Source organism: Rousettus aegyptiacus, unplaced genomic scaffold, assembly GCF_014176215.1.
Source record: "Rousettus aegyptiacus isolate mRouAeg1 unplaced genomic scaffold, mRouAeg1.p scaffold_m13_p_6, whole genome shotgun sequence".
Classification (NCBI taxonomy): Eukaryota; Metazoa; Chordata; class Mammalia; order Chiroptera; family Pteropodidae; genus Rousettus; species Rousettus aegyptiacus.
Genome location: NW_023416309.1, coordinates 50,913,135 through 50,934,297, shown reverse-complemented (window position 1 = coordinate 50,934,297; position 21,163 = coordinate 50,913,135). Strand labels below are relative to the sequence as shown.

The window sequence follows — 21,163 nt, the reverse complement described above, 5'->3', positions numbered from 1 at the left end:
CCTAAATTAATTAGCAATGGGAAGTGGGTCCTATGGGACAGACCTGGCTGAGGGAACCCACCCCTGTGCACTCAAAGATGGAGCTGAGGTTGTGAGCTGGACACTTACTAGAAACATGTGGTTCCACAGTAATAAAATAGCAATTCTAAATCAGCTGACTCTGCTAAATTTGTACAAAAGTGCAGGTGGAGGTGGGTATGGGATTTCTTTAAAAGTATTGTTTGTGTTGATCACACCTTGAAATAATGAGGTGATTTCCATGAGTTATCAAGGGTGAATGATGACTGTGGAGACTGGGTTTCCCCATCAGCAAATCCGATCGAGACTGTTGTGTTGTTTTTTAAAAAACAACTCTCTATTCATTGGCTTTAGTTGTTTGATAAGAAGCATGCTGTCATGGGGAAAGTCCAAAGTGATAAACCAAAAAGGCGCCCTCACTTCTGATGACAGCAGTGAGGGAAAGGCAGTGTAAGAAGACCGGAGACTAGAGTCTGGGCTGACCAGTCCCTGTAAAAACCCTCCTGACACAGCCCCAGGCTTCTCCAGGATGGAGAAACAGGTTAGAGATGGTGAGAGAGGGACTGTGAAAATGGTCACAGTTCTTCCCACTCTCTCCAAATAGCCATACCCTTTGAAGTATGATCTTGCAGCTCCTTCCATCGACAACTGGAGTCTTTATCCCCATTCCTTGAATCCTGACTAGTCGTGTGACTCGAATTGGTCATGAAACGTACATCTTGGACCACCTCAAAGCCAACTGAACTCCAAGTGTGTGAGAGACCCTGCCAAGCCTAGCAGCGCTGCTGACTCAACTCACTCTGACCACAGACACACGAGCGAATCAGCCAAGACCAGAAGACATACCCAACTGACCCAGAGATTACTAACATGCTTACAATTTAAAGCCACTGAGTTTGGTGGTGGTTTGTTATACAGCAGTAGCTAACCAATACAGGGACCCAGCTCACGCAGGCCTGGGATTCAGAAGGGAGCAGCTATCATTGCACTCACTGTCACCATTCTTGGGCATGCAGCATCAGTCGAGGGTGTGTTCTTTCCTAACTCCCACATTTGTCTATACGCACTGTATCGGCTCCTGTTTAAATGTCCTGGGGGATATAATTGCACCAAACCCTTAGCAAGACTAGGGTCTAAACTGCATCTCTTTTAGAGCCTCCAAGACCAAAAAATTCCACACCAAATGGAAAGATTTCTAGGTGAGGCTTTTAAAAAACAATAACTGAAATATGTTGAATGAACTTATAATATCCCAGTCAGCTTCAGGAACTTAAGGCAGGATTTGTATGCACAAAAATCTGTGGATCTCTTTTGAAACGATGACTTCATTTTGACCAGCTTTATTGTCTTCAAAGTTTATAACTCTTGGAAGGTCACAAAGATAAAGAATGAGGTCACCAGCTAGTATCTGCCATGTTCACATGACCGCATGGGGCTGATTAGCTGCTTTCTTCCAGCCAAGCAGCTCTGTCTTTGTTTTCTCTCTCAATTTTAAATTCAGAACATTCAGACACCTTGTTATATCATGAGAGAACAATCCTGTGAATTCTGAAGAAAGAGTAGGGTTGGTTTAAGCCGGGTGCTCAGAGTCCCTTAATTCCAAAGAACTGTTTATTCTGATAAAACTGTTTTCTCTTTTTCGCAGCCCTACACTCACCTGTATTCAATTGAACCAGGCACATACAACATGCAAGCCCCTTAAGGAATTTACGAGTAGTTTATATAAGCAAATAAATGAGCAATTATGATATGGAAAGGGAAGTGCGAAGATGGAGGATGTCCTGAGTTAACCTCTAATCCTGTTTTAATAGGTATGAGTAACGGAAGTGAAGAAAGTCTTCCTGGAAGAAGCGATGTCTACACAGACAGGAAGTTAATCAGTGGGAGTTAAATAGACAGGAAGACAGGGGAAAGAACATCCCAGAGAGAGGAAGAGTTTGTGCAAAGGAAGGTCCAGCAGCATCTGAAGTCAAGGCCCTTTTAGGGGACAATGCCAGAATGTAGAGTTCCAGAAGGAATGTGGTGAGACATGATGCTAGAATCCTACTGAAAACCAGACCAAAAGAGGCCTTGCAACACCCCCTAAGGAATGTGGATTCTATCCCGGAACCATTGGGAGGTTCCTTGATTTGTGCTTTAGAAAAATTGAAGAGGCTGCAGAGGGAAGAGTGTCGGGCGGAGCCCCACTGGGAGCGGGGACACCAGTTGAGAAGCGTCGGATCTGTGCGGTCCTCACTTTCTTGTGTGAGTAGGAGCGGCACGGAACTTAAGACAGTGGAAAAAGCGGCCTAGGTGGGTCCTTTCCAAGTGAGCCCACAGAAAGGGGTCATGCTGGGCCTGGAAGTCTGCCTTACGTGATCAGAATGACATCAGTGGTAGTAGTAATGGACATGACGCCAGTATCAAGCAAACAGTATTCCTAAACTCAAATGCCACGTAATCTGTAGCAAAAAAATCTAAAGACATTTGTGGTTCTCCAGACCAACTCTAAATTTTGGATTTTAATTCCTTCCTCTAAAAGTTTCATTGGAAAAAAATGAACATGATGACAAGGAAAGAAATGTATTGCTTCACCAGTAGATTTTATTAGCAAGAAGATTCAGGAGTCACATGTCGGGAGGCTCCTAACACGGACTGAGAGTGACCAGAACATTTTTCCTCGCGGTTTCCTGACTACAGAAATTGAACCTGCGGAGAGAAAACAATGAAAAGTCAACTCTTTGTTGCGCGTGGAGCACGAGAACACTTTCTGCTCGCTCATCGCGCACGCGGTGCCTGAGCCCAGATGTTGGCGAAGGGAAGACCTCTTCCGTATAAAGACCCGGATTCTCCTTTCCGATTTTGTTTCATGGCTGAGCAATAGCAGAGAGAGGAGGTGTCAGTAGACACCTCAAAGGACAGGGAGAGCTCGTTTGTCACGTGCTGAAAGAACCTACTAAACACTTGGCGCACTGTTAGCCAATACAACTGAGGAAGAGTAAGGTCAGTGGCATGTTGAGAAATTGGCCAGAGAAAAAATTCTGAGGTCCCGGTGTTGCATTGGCTAGATGTCCTTATTTTAATTAAATAACTGAAGTGAAATGACTAATTGTGATCATTGAGAAAGAACATTGAGGATGCTCTGGGGCTCATATAAGCATTGTTTTCATGTATTTTACTTATACATGGGTTACATCCCCCAAACTGCCATCATCTTAAAAAAGTCAATTATCTTTAAAGACTTAATTAATAACATTCAAAGACCTCATATATTTTCCAATGTGGTTACTATTTCTTATGCTCTTAACTCCTTTCTGTAGATTCTTTTCCAACTGGTATCATTTTCTTCTTTCTGAAGATCTTCCTTTAATATTTCTCATTATGTTGACCTGCTGGTGATAAATTCAGCCTTAGTACATCTGAAAAGTCTTATTTCAACTTTGAAAGATATTTTGTGGGTATTGAATTCTAGGTTAACTAACAATTTTTTCCTTTCAGTGCTTTAAAGATGTGTTTCACTGTCTTCTCACTTGCATTGTTTTTGATGAGAAATTTGCTGTATTTTTATTCTTCTATACGTAATGTGTATTTTTCCCCTCTGGCTGCTTTTAAGATTTTCTCTTTATAACTAGTTTTGAGCAATTTGATTTTGATGTGTATTGGTCAGTTTTCTTGTTTCTTGTTATATCGCTTGAATCTCTTAGTGTAAAGTTTTCAAGTTTGAAAATTTTGGAGTTATTATTTCTTCAAATATATTTCTCTAACTCTTCTCATTTAGTCTTCGATGAGAAGTATAACATACTTCATGAAGTTATTTTGCTGCTCACTGATGTTTTCATACTTAAAATTATTTTTTCTTTGTTTCATTTTGGATACGTTCTATTATGTCTTCAAGTTCATTAATCTTATCTTCTGCAATGTCTAATCTTCTGTTAATTGCATACAGTATAATTTTCATTTCAAATGTTATAGTTCTCATCTCTAGAAATTAAATTTGGGTCTTTTATTCATACATACCATGCCTCTATTGACCTTCTGAACAAATGAAATACAAGTTTAATAACTGTTTTAATGTCTGTATCTGCTATTATAACATTTGTATCAGTTCCATTTTGGTTTCAATTGATTAATTGTTCTTTCCATCATAGGTCGTATTGTTCTTTTTGTATACCCAAGAAACTTTTATATAACATCATATATTGTGGATTTTAGCTTGTTTGCTGCTGGATAATTTTGTATTCCTGTAAATTTTCTTGAGTTCTGTTCTGGGTTGCAGTTAAGTTATTTGGATACAGTTTGAAATTTCCAGGTCTTTCTTAGTTTAGGCTTGTTATTTATTCCCCACCACTGAGGGAAGATGTTCCTAATATTCTACCTAATGTTTCATGATTTATGAGTGTTTCCGGTTTGGCTAGTGGAAACAGGTGCTATTCCCAGCCCTGCAAGAGTGCTGGGTACTGTTCTCTTTCATTCTTTCACATGGACGTTTCAATGGCCTTGGCTAGTTTCCTTACACGCATGTGCCGATCAGTGCTCTGTTGAATATCAAGAGAGCTTTCCAGGTTTCTGAGATTCTCTTTGTAGATCTCGCCTCTCTGGTACTCTGTCCTGTGAAATCTAGTTGCCTTCGGTTTTCGGAATACTTAGCTCTGTCTCCTCAACTCAGCGAGTCCATTGGGCCCTGCCTGAATTTTTCCTCCTTGTGTGACATCCTGGAAACACTCTCCAGGCAGTAAGTTGGGGCAATTGTAATGCTCCACCTCATTCATTTCTTGTCTCTCAGGGATCACTTTTTGTTGTTGTTGTTGTTGCCTGATGTTCAGTGTCTCGAAACTGTTACTTAAAATATTTTGTCTGAAATTGTGGTCATTTCAATTCGGAAGGTAAATCTGGTCTCTTTTACTCGATCATTTCCAGAAGCAAATGTTCCCTCATTGGACTTTTATGAGGACTGAATGATACGATGACAGAAGAAGCATATCACTGTGCCTCAGAATTTGGTTTTATATTCAAAACCCTGGGCTAATATAGGATTGTTATGATTATCATCATTATTAGCTCACTTTTTCTGGTTGCTCACCATGGTGAATGTCACTTGACTCACACGCACTTCACTTTTGGTTAGAACCAAGCCTTAACCTTTGTCTTTACTAGGAGGGCCAATGATATAGAACGGCTTATTTATATTACTTGATAAATTAAATGTTTTTCTGATAATTTAAGCGACAATTTGGTCAACTCAGGAAGTTTGAGGAAGATACACATACTAAGCCCACACATACCACAAGGCACAGCTGCTAAATGAAATAATTCTTTTCACTTTAGGTTATGAAACCAAATTCTCATTCTAACACTTGTATTAGATAATACAACACACATCTACACACCTATCAAAGTGTTTTCCTAAAGTTCGATACTTTCTTCTAAAGAAATAAAAGATATTAGGAAGCAGCTATGGCTGGGATGTGGGAGACTCATGTAGGAGATTTAACTTAAAGTAAACTTTCGGTGGGAATAGAACTACAAATCTCTTCGGAATTTTATTACTTACACTCTTCCATCATTTCTTTCCACGATGATCTGGGATGCTCCCACTTTGGGCCGAGTTAGGCTGATCATACTGTTATACCAAATAAACTTAACCTTCTGCAAATCTCCAACATCCACATCTGAGTCAAATTCACTGGAATAAATATTGTCTGGCTTGAGAGAGCCCCTTGGGAGTTGAAAAGTTAATAAAAACATGCGTAAGTGCACAAAAATCTACATGTAAATATATACAGATATGTTTCTAAACCCAGCTTATAATGCATCTTTAGTAAGAGGATTGATAGTACATTTGTCATTCTAATGTATTAAATAAATGCAGACATGTACGCTAACTCCGTGGTAGTTCATTTGCCATCAACGACTCAAATTATTTTAAAGTCATCTTTACTTTAATACAACTTCAAACTTGTTTTAGGCAGAATCTTAACATAATTTAAGAAATGATGACATTATTATATTATCTTTACCAGCTGTTCTGTGGACATAATAATTATTTAATGTTTATAAATCAGATACCATGCATCAACATAAATATCAGGTCTTTTCTTAGAAATATCAGGGAAAAAAATTTATAGACAAAACTCAGAAATGTATTAAGATGCAAGGGTGACATAATCTCTTCATTTTAATGATATGTGGCCATACTGTATGTTCACATATTAATGAATAAACTCAGCTGCCCATAACATACATTATATGTAGGAAGTATTTCCACATTTAAGAAGCTTAAAGTTAAGTTTTACTCACTTGAAAATTTCATACTGCTTAGAGTTTCCTTTATTTCCAAACAAAGATATCAGCACGTGTCCCCTAACCTTCTCTCCAGACAGAGTCACATTTGCTTTGTACCTCCAACCTGCATGGGGAAGAGTAGGGGAGGAATTTGCAGAATGTCAGCTTGTAGAGAAGATGCACTGAGAATAGGCTAACTTGGATTCCACTGCTGCTGAACTTTAAATAATTCACATAAAATATTGGTAGTTCTTCTAATCATATAGTCATAGATAGCCCTTTATCTAAATGTTCAGAGGGTAGGCTTTGGGGGAGGGGAAGGGCACAGAATCTTTCCAAAGGCACTAGATTTCGGGCCAAGGGTAAAAGAAATATTTTGCATGCAAAATTTTAACCTAACAATTAATTCTTAAATGTCAAAATAACTCTATATTAGAACATTGTGGAAAAATAGTAGAGTGTGACATTTTCATCAACTTACTTCATTTTCTCATAGATCACATTTTAGAGTACTGCCGTAATTTTGTCTAAATAGTCTACATTTATTTTTAAAATTCTACGATTCAACTTTCCATTGCTATTGGAAATATGTTAAATGATGACAACCTATTTATGGTACTGGTCAATCGTGAGCAAGTTTTTCCTATTTTGAGCTAGTCTCGGGAGGGGATAAATTTTGGCTTTAGTTTTACAATGCAGTTAACCCCATTGATAGTTTTCTTCCTCTATTACTTCGAAAAGAAACTTGGAGTTTGTCCCCATGCTTCACTACCCATATATACTTTAATTTCCTTCACCTATGGGTTCGATGGTCCTAAATATTTCTTGAATCTGTCAGCTTATTTCCATTCCCACGACCTTTGCCATCTCTCTCCTGGATTACTTTTTGGCTTGTACAAAAGATCAAACTGTTTCTCAGTGAAAGTTTTGACCAAATGTGAAGAGATTGGAGCAGAAGAAGCCTCCTGAATTCAGCACCAGAATCAACGTGAAGAAATTTCTTTTTGTATCATTGCAAGTTAAGGCCCCGAACTCTGTTCTGCCACCCAAATTAGCTGAGCACATGGTATTTGATTATCTTTCCATGCTGGGGAGAGGTATTTAAAGCTTTTGTACAGAAAAACAATTTCACACATTTTCACTGAACATGGTAAAATACATAATATTAATAATTTAAGGCAGATCAAATAGGAACTTACGGGCAAAACTGCTGGCATCACCAGTGTTTAGATAAAATTTCTGGCCTACTTCCCTTGTTTTTGCAGGAAATCTGTCAGCATAATGACCCATCTGCGGGCAGCCTTCACTTGGACATGGGAAGCACTTGTTCTAGGGAAAATAAACAAATGATGAATGAGGATGCTCTTTCTTTTAATAGTGCATCATCTTTTCCCATATGTTTTTGCAATTCAAGTATTCTGAAGGCAATTATGTTCTGAAGGTAAAAGAAGACTTTAACAGTGTCTCAGGAAAGATTAAAAATTCATCTCCTTATTTACAATGATACATAAGCAATTTTACTGGTAAATAACATAATACTAACAAAAATAGTATAAAGATCACACAAAAGAGAATTTATGTACATGCTTTAATCTTCTCTCTTTTGCCCCTGTTGCCTCAAGACATCCATCTGACTGTAGGTAGTTAGAAATTTATTTCAGAAAGATTGAAAGAGCAGGAAGTGATAATCAGCTTCTGATATGCAAAAGAGGACCCAGTAAGAAGATAATAGGCTCAAAAATCAGGTTTTCTTCAATTTTTTTTAGCTCTCACTTAGCGTACTTCAACGTCTGAAGAATTCAGATCTCAGAGTTCTCAGTGTAGAAAGAAAATACCCCCATTTGGTTGTTAAGGCTTAGCCATGAGATTGGGATCTAGAAAAGATGGATATCATAGAGGAACATATCTTCTCTTTCTGGACTAAGGAATTATGGGAAGAAGAGAGAGAAAGGGAAGAACAGAGTGGGAAGGACAAACACCACAATTCCCACCATGGAAGAGCAAGTAGTGGACTCCTGGATCAATGGACCAGATGGGGACTGGGCCGTGTCTCAGGTCCACATCCAACAAGAGGTAAGAGGAGACTAAGACAGCCAGGAAGAATGGCCAAAGCTGTCTGAAGCCATTGGATGAGTCAAAAAAGCAGACACACCCAGAATTCATCAGCAGACATTTGCTGCGGGCCCATCGGTAATGGGGACCCACAAGTTCTCCCCTCTGACCACCACCTCCATGATCACCTTGCCCAATGCCAGCTTGGAGAGAAAGGCTGAGACATCTGTAAGATCAAGAATTTTTTTTGTAAAAGTGTCTGAGCATCACCTAAAAAAACTGTTTATATTATTGAGTCAGGTTAAATTTTAACTAAATGGAAACTAAAGCTTCTTAGCTTGTTTTCCTCATTACCTAGAAAACAGGGATTTGGGAAGGAGATAAAAATAAAGTTAGACCAGAGAAAGAAGATAAAAATAAAGTTAGACCAGAGAAAGAAGATAAAAATAAAGTTAGACCAGAGAAAGAAGATAAAAATAAAGTTAGACCAGTTGTTGTACATGCAAGCTGCCCTGTGAACAAAATATGCACTCCCCCTCCCCCCAAAACACACATTTGTTGAATGCTAATTATTATATTTTAGGTTCTGGGCTGAGCAATTAAAACATATTATCTCATTAAATCAACCCACTCAATCTTTGAAGTTTAATATTATTATTTACATTTAGAAATGAAGATGCTGCCTTAGAAAAGCTAAGTATTTTGCCCCAAATCATTCAACGATTTAAAGATGAACCAAGATTCAGATTCTCTCTCTTCTCTATTAAGGTATAGATATGCTATCTCATTGGTGACTATGACTTCATCTGGCATGTTACCTGAAATTTTATTTATTAAATTACATAGATTATACATTTTTATTTGAAAAAAAGTACAGATAAAAGAAAAGCAATTTTAAAGAACCAGACAATAGATATGTCATATTCGAGATCACATTTAAAGATTCTAACCTAGATATCTAGAAAATACCAATCAAGATGAAAAAGAAAAGAAAAGAAAAGAAAAATGAAAAGAAATGAAACAAATGAAACGAAACGAAACGAAACCTTGGCGATTATGGGATTGCACAGAAATATCCATGTGCCTATTATTATGCAGTTTTATAAGGTCAGTATTTAAGATAAGTTTTCCATGTCTATCAGTATTGTGTAGTCAAAGATCAGATGTCCATAGACTATTTTTTTACTTAGAATTATTTCCAGACCAAGTTTGAACATTTACCTCATACACATAGAAGTGACAGAGAACAAGGCAGATGTAAAAAATGTCAGCGGACAAGCCCATTTCTCTAAAGTTCTCCAGTATCTTATCACTATTAAAATAAATCTGAATGATTAACAGTCTAAGTAATGTGGCAGTCATAGAGTAACAGTCACTGAATGCACGCTGTGAACAGTGAACCACATTGGTCACGAGAAGTGATGGCCACGGAGTCCTTTAGGTGCAAGGTGGAGTATACTTACTGTTGTGAAAGCTTTGTAAGTGTCACAGGGGAATCCAGAAAAGCCATCAGGCTTGAGGATGCTGTCGGCATAATACTTGAAGCTTCTTAAGTGATTGCATGCTATGAAGTTACATGTGCCTTGGAAATCAGACATGATTCCACGTCAGTGACAGATTTAATTTTTCCAAATTAATGTCACAATCAGAATACAGTTGTTGAACAGATTTCTCTATTTAGTGTGAATGCATGGCAGTCACAAAACATAATCATTCATTAAGTCTATGATTTGTGATGAAATCAGAAGTTAAATACTATTAAAATTATAACAGTTTATGCCAAGGCTAATGGCAAAATAGCTTTCTTCTTTCTTTCTTTCTTTCTTTCTTTCTTTCTTTCTTTCTTTCTTTCTTTCTTTCTTTCTTTCTTTCTTTCTTTTGAAATGGAAGAGATAACTTTAGAAAGAAAAGCTTGGTCCATATAGTAATGCATTCACTGAATTAGAAACAGGGAAGGTTGACTACAAATACATTTTCTTTCCTACAGTCTCCTCATGCCCACTTTCCTCAATGAACACCTATATCTTGGGGATACAATTAAAAGTCCTTTATTGTAGAAAATGTGAGACCTGTCCAATACCAAATATTTAGCAAGTTTAGCAAAACAAAACATAAATTTTCCCCCAAAACAATCTCTTTGTGTACATAATGGTTTTACCTTCCCAGATCCCATTTATGTCAATAATATTAGAGAGAATATTCTTCTGACATCCAGGCATCTCTTCTCCTCCATTTGGAAAGAAATCGAGGTGTCCTACAGTTTGTCTTATTCCAAACCCTGAGGAATTTTAAAATGAGGGAGAGTTGATGTTAACATATAGACTCGAAAAACACTCTAGGAGGATTAATTGAGGAACTCACCCATGTTGGGGATTAAGGGGGCAGCATCTGTGTGAATTACATCCACAAATTGGGCATCCGTGGGGTCCAATCGGATAAGTTCGGGTGTTCCCTCAAAGGAAGGTCCAGCTGGATCCAATCCTAAAGTAAACAGGATGTGTCATGTTAACATTTAGCATTGTAAATGCACACTTGTTTTTCTTCATTAGCTATAGAACTAAGTGCAAGGATCGGTAGTTATGAGTTATGTATGAAAGAGATAAGCTAGTTCTTCCTTTACCTTTCCATTTTTGGAAGAGTAATCTGTTTCTAATTTTTATTTGCATTAAAGTGAATTTTCCTCAAACCATGGAACTTTGCTCTACTTATGGATGCTGCTCAGTCACTGGGACAATCCTTGTCGCTAACGGTGGTCACAAGGAAAGAGCCAGACTCTGGGAGACGCTGGACTCCTAAAAGCTTTTCAGGCTAGAAAGAGTCCTCGCTGCACTGTAAACTCACATGAGCGCAAAGACCTTGGCTTTCACAGTCACCAGGACTACCCACAGCTTTGCATAGTTAGCCTGACTGAGCAGGTTCTCGTAAACACTAACGGACTATGGGAAAGAACATTCTTTCCAGCAAATTATCAATAGACATTCCAGATGCCTTCACGGATCCAAATGTAACCATCCTATCCAGAATATTAAGAAGAAAATCAGGAGGTCAAAGACAGAGTGGGATGATGAGAGAGGAAAGTGGCTGTTCCCTGAAATAGTCACCTCTCAGATCCAGGACAGCAAGGTCTTTCTTATAAAGTTACTGGGCAATTTTAGGACCTGAGCATTCAACATGTGACTCCATTGGCCAAGGCAAGCAGTCTGAGATTCATAAGGTAAAATATTTTTATCTAATTAGTGGCACGCAGAACTGGCAGCCCAGGGCTACCTGTCCACTTGACTCAAATCTGAGGTTGTGGTTGATGAGAACTGGGCTATTCAAGTGCTATTGAACCAGAATATAATTAATCATACATTTTTGAGCTCTTCGGGTTTAATTCAATTTATTTCTTCCATTCTTTATGTTGTTTATCCTATCCATGAAAGCTATCCTTTGTGAATGCTCGAAAAGGGGGAAATAGATATGCATCAGACTTCCAGATGTTCTTAATTCACATTTTTGTCACTTGAAATATTTAGAATTTAAATAGGGCTCTACAGGCCGCAGATCGATATTAATAAAAATTTCACAAGACCTCAGCGCACGGTGACTTCCGATCATGTGGCCAAATCCAGAAAATGTGAAAACTGGTCTCCTGAGGTAAAAAGCAGGGCTGCACCAAGTTTCCATTCATATCGGCTACATCTAATCTAATTTCGCAACTTTTTTTGTTTCGACCAACCTGTGATCCGTCCAATGGTCCCGTTGGTCCTTCTTCCCGCCTCCCCTGCAGCGTGAGCCCCCAGGCTGTGGCCGATGATGTGGACATCGGAAGGCGAGTACTGGAACGCTGACTGTTGGAAAGAAAAACTCCTCAGAATGTTTTCGAACACCGCAAAAGTTACCATGGGTGCAGAAGGGAACACCTGAAAGCTTGAGTTTTAAGAAGAAATGTCCGCCCCCCTTCAAAGCAATTGATTTTCACTTTTTTTTTTTCAGTTATAATAGAAAATGGTGATGGATTTAACATTTAAATTGATGGAAGTAAGGTTCTTTTTGGTTGTTTTACTATGTAGAGAGAATATTCAGTGGATATGAGGAATTGTTCCCAAGAGGTGGTGAAGATTTGGAATAGAAAACTGTAACGAAAGCAACGATTTAAGCACATTCAAGTTTAACGTTTTTTTTCTGTTTTGAGTTAATAAACCAGGTTAGCTTGTTATCATTGTGTTTCTCTTAAAAAAAAAATGAGTTTGATCTTGAGATTGATATTATCAAGTTGACTTAGTTTAATAACTGGTAAAATTAAAAGAAATGCTGGGGGGATTCAGTAGAAAAAACTTACCTGGTTGTTTGAATAATGTCACATTTATTGACCTTAATAGGCATATTGATAAAGCCCAAATCTAGATTATTTTTTGCATTTTTTTCAACCAAGGGGAAAGCCAAATCTCAGTAGAGAAATGTCTTTAGCAATTATTATACAAACAGCATTTTTTTTTTTTGAAGAGTCCAGAGAATAATGTGCATGGGTGTTTATATAACCTGGAGGTTATATGAAAGTTACCTGAAGAACTTCAACAAAATACGCCACTTCTGCCCCCACAATGCGAATGTTCTGTACAGCCTGTGTGTAAAAGGTTTGGGAGCCACCTTTCCAGTCTACACAGATGCAGTTCACGCTTTCCACCGTAAACAAGTTCTGGTGGGAGAGACACAATAAATAGGTAAATGCTTCAGAATCTTTGTCAATTCCTGATTGACACATTTGAGGACTAGGATAAACTCCCTCCTTGACCTGTACAACATCACATTTGCTTTTAATCTCAAAGCAATGAACAGAACTTCTAGCCTGTTATGGATACAGAATCTCCTTTAAAGTTTCACATTGGCTCCAAACTGGAAGTTTGGCTGTAATGGGAACTGGATTCTTGGGATTTTTACTGCAACGGTTGCATGGAGACTTGTTTTAGTCTTGTAAAATGTGGCAAAGTGGGTTGCTTCATTAGAGCATCATAATGTCATAAGACTACATTGTCCCTTACTAGAATGCATCCCGTGACATTGCCTGCCTTGCTCACTGTGGTATCTTCGGTGTCTCAAACAGTTCCTGGCATGTGGTTGGGGCTCGATAAATATTTATTGAACAAATAAGTTAATGAATAAATGAAAGCCAATGTTAGGATCCTCCTAAATACATATATTGATGGTAAACAAGTAAGCTTTTCCATGTTGGAAGAACTAATCAAAGTTTTTGGATGAACATGTTTTATTGTATATTACTGAAGAGTTATTTCACAGAAAAGCATACCCTCTCAGAAGCCTCGTTTGATGGGGAGTGGTCAATGATAGTTTCATGGATGTTAGATCTGACAGGAATTTTGTTTGTGTGTATTTATGCACATCCTCACCTTTTTTCCAAGGAGAGTTTGAGAAGAATGAAGAAACAATCTTAGAAGTCATCTTCAACTCTTTCGTTTTACAGATAGAAAAGTCCAAAGAGAGGAAGCTATTTGCTAATGTCACGGTTAGCTAAGGATAGAGTCTAACTGGAATCTAGGACTTTAACCTTGTAGTTTAATTCAATTTTCTCCATCAGGTGTAAGAATGTTGTCAAAGACAATCAAATGCAAGAAATATGCATCTGTTTTTGAGATCTCAGCAACGAATTGTATACTCATATGTAAAAATCTACATTACTTTTGAGCTGAGAATCACTTTTTTTTTTCTTCACCATTGTGTAGAAATTATTACCCTCTCCCCTCATGATCATCAGCTTTAAATTATTTTAGAAGACAAATTATGGTTTTACTGATTATTTCTAAACTTGTGAAGTGAATTAGCCCACTCATTTTAACTGTCTTCAGAGCTAGCAAAAACTCTCTGGAGTTGTCTCAAGTTGGCCTTTGGTTTGAGTAATAGACAGGCATTAAATTAAATGGTATATAAGGACCTTAGTGTCTTTTCTCTTGAGCCCCCAGAAGAAATGATTGCACCTTTTTGCCACAGCTGACCACGGAATCTTAATGAATAAATGAATCAATGATAATATTCCTCAAACAGTTATCTAGCAGTTACTACGAAAATTTGTTCTATTTGATTTTCTGTCTTTTAATTCTTCAGTATCACAGGGCACATAGCCAAAGGCAAATTAAAGAAAATAGGCTCACTACTCTCTAAATGACAGAAGCCAGAAATGAAAACCTACATAGCTTTCCTAAATGTTACTACCAGAGGAGATCGGAGCTAGTGAAATCAAAGGAAAGTCATTAGTTTGGGTAAAATAAGTTATATTAGCTCTTCACTTAGAAATTAAAACCTAATGAAAAAGTTAAAAACTATTGAACATGCAATTCATGTATTTATCAACAGAACAACACACATTGCTAAATTTTGAAATCTCTCTGTATCATTATTGAATACCCATTACCCAGAGCCACCAAACACCTGCCGACTTTGCTGCCCTGACTGTTCCAGGGCCCTTCCACCTGCTGGATAATCCAGGCCAGGTGAGCTCAGAGGCTCCTCCAGTGTCACTGTGGCCGGCGTGTGTCCCGAATGGCTGGGGCCTGGGCCTTCCCCATGGTTAGTTATCACTCTGGAAACAATCTTCCCTGAAGAGATGACAACATCTTACCTTGCATATATCGCTTAGCCAGCTTCCATCCCCCTTGTCTAAGAATCCATGAATAACAAAGCGGGTTTTTCTGTTCGTTTTGAAATTGGAGGCCTCGATGGTTGATGAGTCTGCAGTGATTGTCTATTTGGGGGAGAAAAGTGTTTAATGCCAAGTTTCTTGTAGTATGCAATAGAACTGTTTGTCTGTGGAGAGAGGTGGTAGGTAGAAGACTGCCTTGTGAGTAAGGTTCTCCCATGTCAACCAAGCTATTCGCAATCACCACCAAGACGTGACTTTCTAGATCTCATGACATTTTTGCTCAACTTAGGATAATACATCTGCTCTAATGTTGGTGGTAGAAGTCTTGTTTCCACAAAAGGAAAGGTTTCTGTGTGTGTGTGTCTATACATAGATTTCACATGTATAAAATATGTTGGAAGAGTATATATAATATTTTGAATATTTATTAAATGGTACCAGAGGGGTAGGATAAAAACAATATCAAGTTAATGGACATTTTATAAAACAGTTACATAAAATAATACATGGTCCTAAAGTCTACAAATATGTAAATTCCACGGTCTGATTTGGTCTCTTTAGAAGACTTAAAGGTCAGTATATGCTTGTCACATAAAACGAATGGAACTCAGTTCTGAAAACGGTAAGCACTCTTACTTGAAAGTTGCTGGGGTTCTCATTAGTGTAGAGAAGGAAGCGGGTGTTGACCTCATTTGGAGTCGAGGGCAGTAGTTTGAGGGGTCTTTGCAAAGTTCCCGTCCATGGGGCATCATTGCTGAAACAGCCAAGTCTTGGGAAGCAGATTTCTTTTCCTGCAACCATACAGAAATGTTTCAAAGATATTAGTTTAACCGGAATGGTCTTTTTAATGGTTTATTTGCCAAAATATGAGTTAAATTACATTGTTGGCATATTTTCTTCTTCCATATCCCCAAAGATCTTTTTATCTTCACATAAGCAAAACTGTTTCAATAGACAATGTCCAAGTTAAAGACAGGCTGCTGCCCCTCATCTCTACCTCACTCCTTTTATGTCTCTGTCCAGTTCTGTGCTGGGTCCTGCTGAGCCTCTCAACTTTGAAGTCTTCCTTGAATTATTGGAAGACATCTTGGAGCCCAAGAAAGAAGCCTGTGCCCTAGGCCCTAGTGGAGATGGCGAGGCTATCTTCTGACTTTTGGCTTTGGGTGGAGAGCTTAAGTTTCATGCAAATGCCAAAACTTTGTTATCACCTTGTGGCTGAGTATTTTGGTTTCTGGCCTATGTTTGAGGGGCATCCTGAATTCTTATGATGAAGAAGCTGCTCACAAATAATCAAACAGGAAAACCCAACTCTGAGCTTAAATGTTACCTCCTAAAAGAATGACACAAAAGAAAGGGTCTCGAGGAGTGTAAAGTCTAGATTAATAGTAGGAGTAGGAGCAGTAGCTGTTGTAGGGGCTGCATTCTTGAAATCGTACTATGTACCAGGTGCTAAGCAAGGTTATTTACATGACTTCTCTTACTGAAGTCTTACGGTGATGCTATGAGAGGGGTGGTAGTACATGCCCATTTCACGGATGATGATAGTGAAGCACAGAGGGGTTAAGAGTTTTGCTCAGGGCAATACCTTTGTGGCTGGTGGAACCAGGGTTCAAACCCCACACTTGACTCCAAGCAAGGGTTGCTAAACTTAGCAAATAAAAACACAAGTTATATTTGAGTTTGAGATAAAATAAATTTTTAAAAAAATTGTCACACATTTGTTGTTTAACTGAAATTCCAATTTAACTGGGCATCTTAGCTTTTATCTGAAAACCTTACCCCAAGCTCTTGTACTCTTACTCATGCATCTTTCTCACTCTACTGTATATCCTCATAACATCTTAAATTTGGCCGTCATAACCCTTCTTGAAAAGTATTAAGCACCGTTTCTCCTTCAGCACTACATAAATATGTTACCTTACCTACTACTGTTCCCAGCAGCAGTGAAAGTGTCCAGATCAGCAGCATCTAAACAGAATTAAAAATATAATTGAGTTCGGCTAAATAGGTTTTTAAAAGATTGGTGTAATTCAAGTTCAGTTAGACCTCTGGGGGGAAATGGATAATGCTAATAAATTAGGCTTGGAAAACCTGTTCCTGACTCACCGTGACAGTCCCGTTGGATTCTGCACACAACCAGGTAGGACCTGAAGGTCCTTTTACAGGCAAGCCTTATCTTTTGAGCAGCTCCATGGAAAAGTGACAGGTAAAGAGAGGAGGTTCCAAGGCTGTATTTCTAATTTTAATCCTGAATAAACCAAAATTAATAGAGTGTGTGAAATTTCCCACAGTACTTGTGGGAAGATGGGAAAAGGGTGGATGTGAATGGTTCTTTCCTAATCTGATTATACAGTGTTCAGAATCACTGTCATCTCATATTAGCGAAGGTTCTAGTCTGCCCTTTTTTTTTTTTTTTTTAAATTTGAAACTCTGTGCAGTTCTGTGGGTGCATGTGAAACTAAATTGTTTTCACAGATTCAATAGTGATAATCTTGAAAACAAATATTAAAAGTTTATCAGTCAGGCAGTTTTTGTATTACCTTGGCTTACCCTCAAAAACATTGAAATACAGGCTTTTCTTCAAGAGAATCCATTCCTTTTACAAAAGCAGTTGATATTTTATTTTAATAGTCCATAGAGCTAGTTTATTTCTTAAAAATACCATGGAAAAAGGAATAGATGAACTAAAAAAAAGGAATTGAGGGCACTTCCAAGAGTATAGATGTGAAATTAGTGACGCCACCATTAAATGAAATGATGAATGAGATAGAAAAATAAAATTTAACTTAAAAATAAATGATTTTGGAAAAATAATCTGAAAGAGACACTTTTGATAGAAAAGAACTGGAATATTTACAGTTGGTGATAGATCGCTTAAAATGAATTTTAAAAAGATTGCAATGGGATAGCATAATTTTAAGAGATTGGAACTATTTAGCCTGACTGCATTACAGATATAGGTTGAATCATACGAAATTACATTTGTGGTAAAAAAAAAGGAAAAAGGTCAAATAATTCAGTTCCCTGGCAAAGTTTACAATTACAGAAAAAACAACAAAATTATTTGTATTTGAAGAAAGTTCCAAAAAGTTGGGCAAGGGAAGTGTTATGACCAGGGCCGAAGTCGCAAGGAAGAAATTCCGTGGATGGGACATAGCAGGCCCTTAACACATCCCTGCTGAGTGAACAAATGAGGGAATGAAAATGAAAAGGAATTTATTTCGCATAATTGCTACAGCAGGAACTGTCTGTGTAATCTCGCAGTAAAAAAAATGATTTTTCTGAAGCCCTTTTAACTCAAAACAAGCAAACAACAAAAGAAAAGTGAGACAATGTTCACTCTTGGGTTTGCTATGAAGTAAAATGTATCCTGTGTGAATAACCAGCTAATTCACAAAATTTCAAGTTGGCATTTTAGGTATTACAAAATTTAATTCATAATTAGGGTGAACTTTGTTCAACATAGGCCTTAGAATCAGGACCAAAAGTAACCAAATTCTGAGACAGAGACTAGACTCCATGGGAAATTATTTTATAAACCGAAATAGGTTCAAATTTTAGAACGTTTTGGGAAGATTCAATTGCCCAAACTGTTATGAAAGCTAAGAAGGGAATTGCACATAACAGTGGTCTATCCAGGTCAGCTCTGGAGAAACGACCTTCCCTAAATTCAATTTTGCTGAACCCTTTAGCTGGGTTGTACCATTTTATGAACCATATTGTTTCATTCAGACCATTAACATGACTATTTAAAACTGTTCGTTTATAGAGTATGTGGCAGAGATTCCTGGCCTCTTCTTATAGGGAATAGAGCTAGACCCTCTTACCCAGTCTCCTTTGCAGGAGATGGACCACGTGATCAACTTCTGGCCAATGACACATGAGTGCAGCAGTTCCAGTCTTGTTCATAAGAACCCACACATGATCTTCCATGTGTTTTCCCTTCCATGGCTTAATGCGGATGAGTATGGTGACCTTACAGGCCATATGTTGAAGCTGTCAGAGTCACAAGATGGAAAGAGCCTGGATTTCCTGATTAAAAGAAAGCCACCCATCAATCATGAAGACTCATTGTGAACTTTACATGATTAAGAAATAAACTCCCTTAGTTTCGAGCCACTGATATTTCAAGGTTATAGCAACCAGCATTACTTTAACCCATAGAGATTATTTTATTGTACAATCAGATTTCTCTGACTTCCAAAAATAGTTCAGGTACTAGACATTGAGTCTTAATGTTTTATCATGAGGTTTGGATAGTACTTATGTATAACATTAGCATTTTTGACAATTTTTTTCCCTAATTCTTGGTTTTAAAAATCCCCTTTCCTGCAACTTTCAAAATTATAAAAGTTGCTCAATTCTTCACTCCATTTTGGTAGAATTTTAACTGGCATTTTTCAATTCAGTTCTAATGGTGTTCATTGTTTCATAAGCAATCTGAGGCTATATAATATCTTAGGGTTTAATAAAAATTCACCCGATGTTACCTGGGCCCCCAGATGTAACTTATGTGTGGTTGGAGCAGTTCAGTCTGCTGGGTTCATAGGAAACTCTCAGGTCCCACAGGGAGGTGGAATGGAGTTCCCAACAAAACCCTGCTCCCCACTAGTCTGTTAAGGGCTGTGGACTAGAAGGTGGGCCCTGTAAAAGGTGACAGAGTCATGGTCTTCCTTCCCCAGTGTCTCATGGACTTGAAAGCGGGCTTTCGTTAAAAAATCATTCCTAGAGTCAGCAGAGCATTACATAACATTGACTCGGCTTTGACTCCGCAGCCTTGGACATTTAAAAGGAAAGAGGCCAAACGTGGAAGTTTCTAATCCAGTAGTTCCATTTGCTGAGGAGTTAAATATAGACTTACGTTTAGGCTCCGATTCTGGCAACCTTGTGACACCAAACTCCAGACGAGGAAAGAAAGTCACTGGGACACCTGTGTGGCCAGATAACCAGCCTGTGAGCCAGATAAGGCCTCATTTACTTAACCTTCAGAAAAGGTGGCCTGTTCTCCCTTATCCAGTTTAGTCTACTTCTAGGGCCATCGGTGGGAGGGAGGTCGCACTCACCTGGGGATGCCAAACTTTCCCAAGTAGAAGAAGACTGCACTGATCTGGGTTGCTGCTGTCTCACACCTTCCAGAGACACGATCCTGCCAAATGTGAGGGGCTTCAGTTCACCCAGACCAGAGAGTAAAATTATAGTCAACTCTCCTGTTATGCATGAAGATGGGTTACTTTGCAGAACAGAATAACAAGCAGACTTATATTGTATAGCATTAATTAGTTTTACACACTTTCAAAGTTTTTGCATTGAATCTTCCACAGAACTTGCAGAAGCCTTAGCTATTTTGCTTATGAAAAAAAAAAAAAAGAAAAGAAAGAAACAGTGAGACTCAGAGAGTTTAAGCAACCTACCTAGGGTCACATGGCTGACAAGTAGCAGAGCTAATTCTGCAGAGACAAATTCTTTCCACTGGCCCCAGATGACTCATTCGTGTGTATCCACAAAAGGCCATGTTCTCTAGTCTGTGTTAGTACAGGATGGATCTAAAAAATGGTCAAGAATGAGTACAGCAGGTATTAATATGTGTGTGTATGTGTGTATATACACATATGTGAGCCCAGGTATCTGCTCTCCAAAACAAAGTCACATACATATTATTCGGATAACCTATTTAATTTATCTTTAGCTTTCTCACTAATAACGCAGCAAAATGACAATTTTATCACCTAGAAAGACAACTGTTGTGACGTTGACTATGATAATCATTTGTTTCCTGGGCCATCGTAGTCATTTTCTAATTGCTTTTCCTCAGACAGTCCCCTCTCTTGTTTGTCCTTCACACACTGCCTGACAGTCAGGTTTAAATTGCAGACTGGCCATGCCATTTTCCCTCTTAAAATCCCAGCCCCTTTCCCCCTGCCCTGTGCTTTCTAGATCAGCACTGTGCAATAGAAATATGTTGTAATCCACATTAAGGAAAAGCAAAAAGAAATAGGTGTAATATATTTTAATAATTTATGCAATAGACAATATTATCATTTTAACACGTGGCACTAGCCACATTTCAGTTGTCACATATGGCTAGTGCCTGTCATATTGGAGAACATAATTCTAGATCAAATTTACTCTTCTTAACATTGCAAATAAGACTTCACGAATCTGCTTAGCCTCTCTGAGGTTTCTAACCTTGTCGTA

General features: G+C 38.2%; 1 protein-coding gene across 1 annotated transcript; it reads right to left on the bottom strand.

Annotated features, from left to right (window-relative positions):
• Positions 1-2,579: 2,579 nt before the first annotated feature.
• LOC107509731 (pancreatic triacylglycerol lipase) lies at positions 2,580-17,157 on the bottom strand. Its single transcript, XM_016142485.2, has 13 exons — positions 17,075-17,157; positions 16,891-16,936; positions 15,605-15,759; positions 14,948-15,070; positions 12,878-13,012; positions 12,053-12,164; positions 10,693-10,812; positions 10,490-10,609; positions 9,795-9,913; positions 7,479-7,608; positions 6,295-6,403; positions 5,549-5,713; positions 2,580-2,706 (listed from the first exon to the last, which is right to left on the bottom strand). Exons 2-13 carry the CDS (start codon positions 16,934-16,936, stop codon positions 2,643-2,645), a joined length of 1,398 nt encoding a protein of 465 aa, XP_015997971.2. The 5' UTR covers positions 17,075-17,157; the 3' UTR covers positions 2,580-2,642.
• Positions 17,158-21,163: the final 4,006 nt, after the last annotated feature.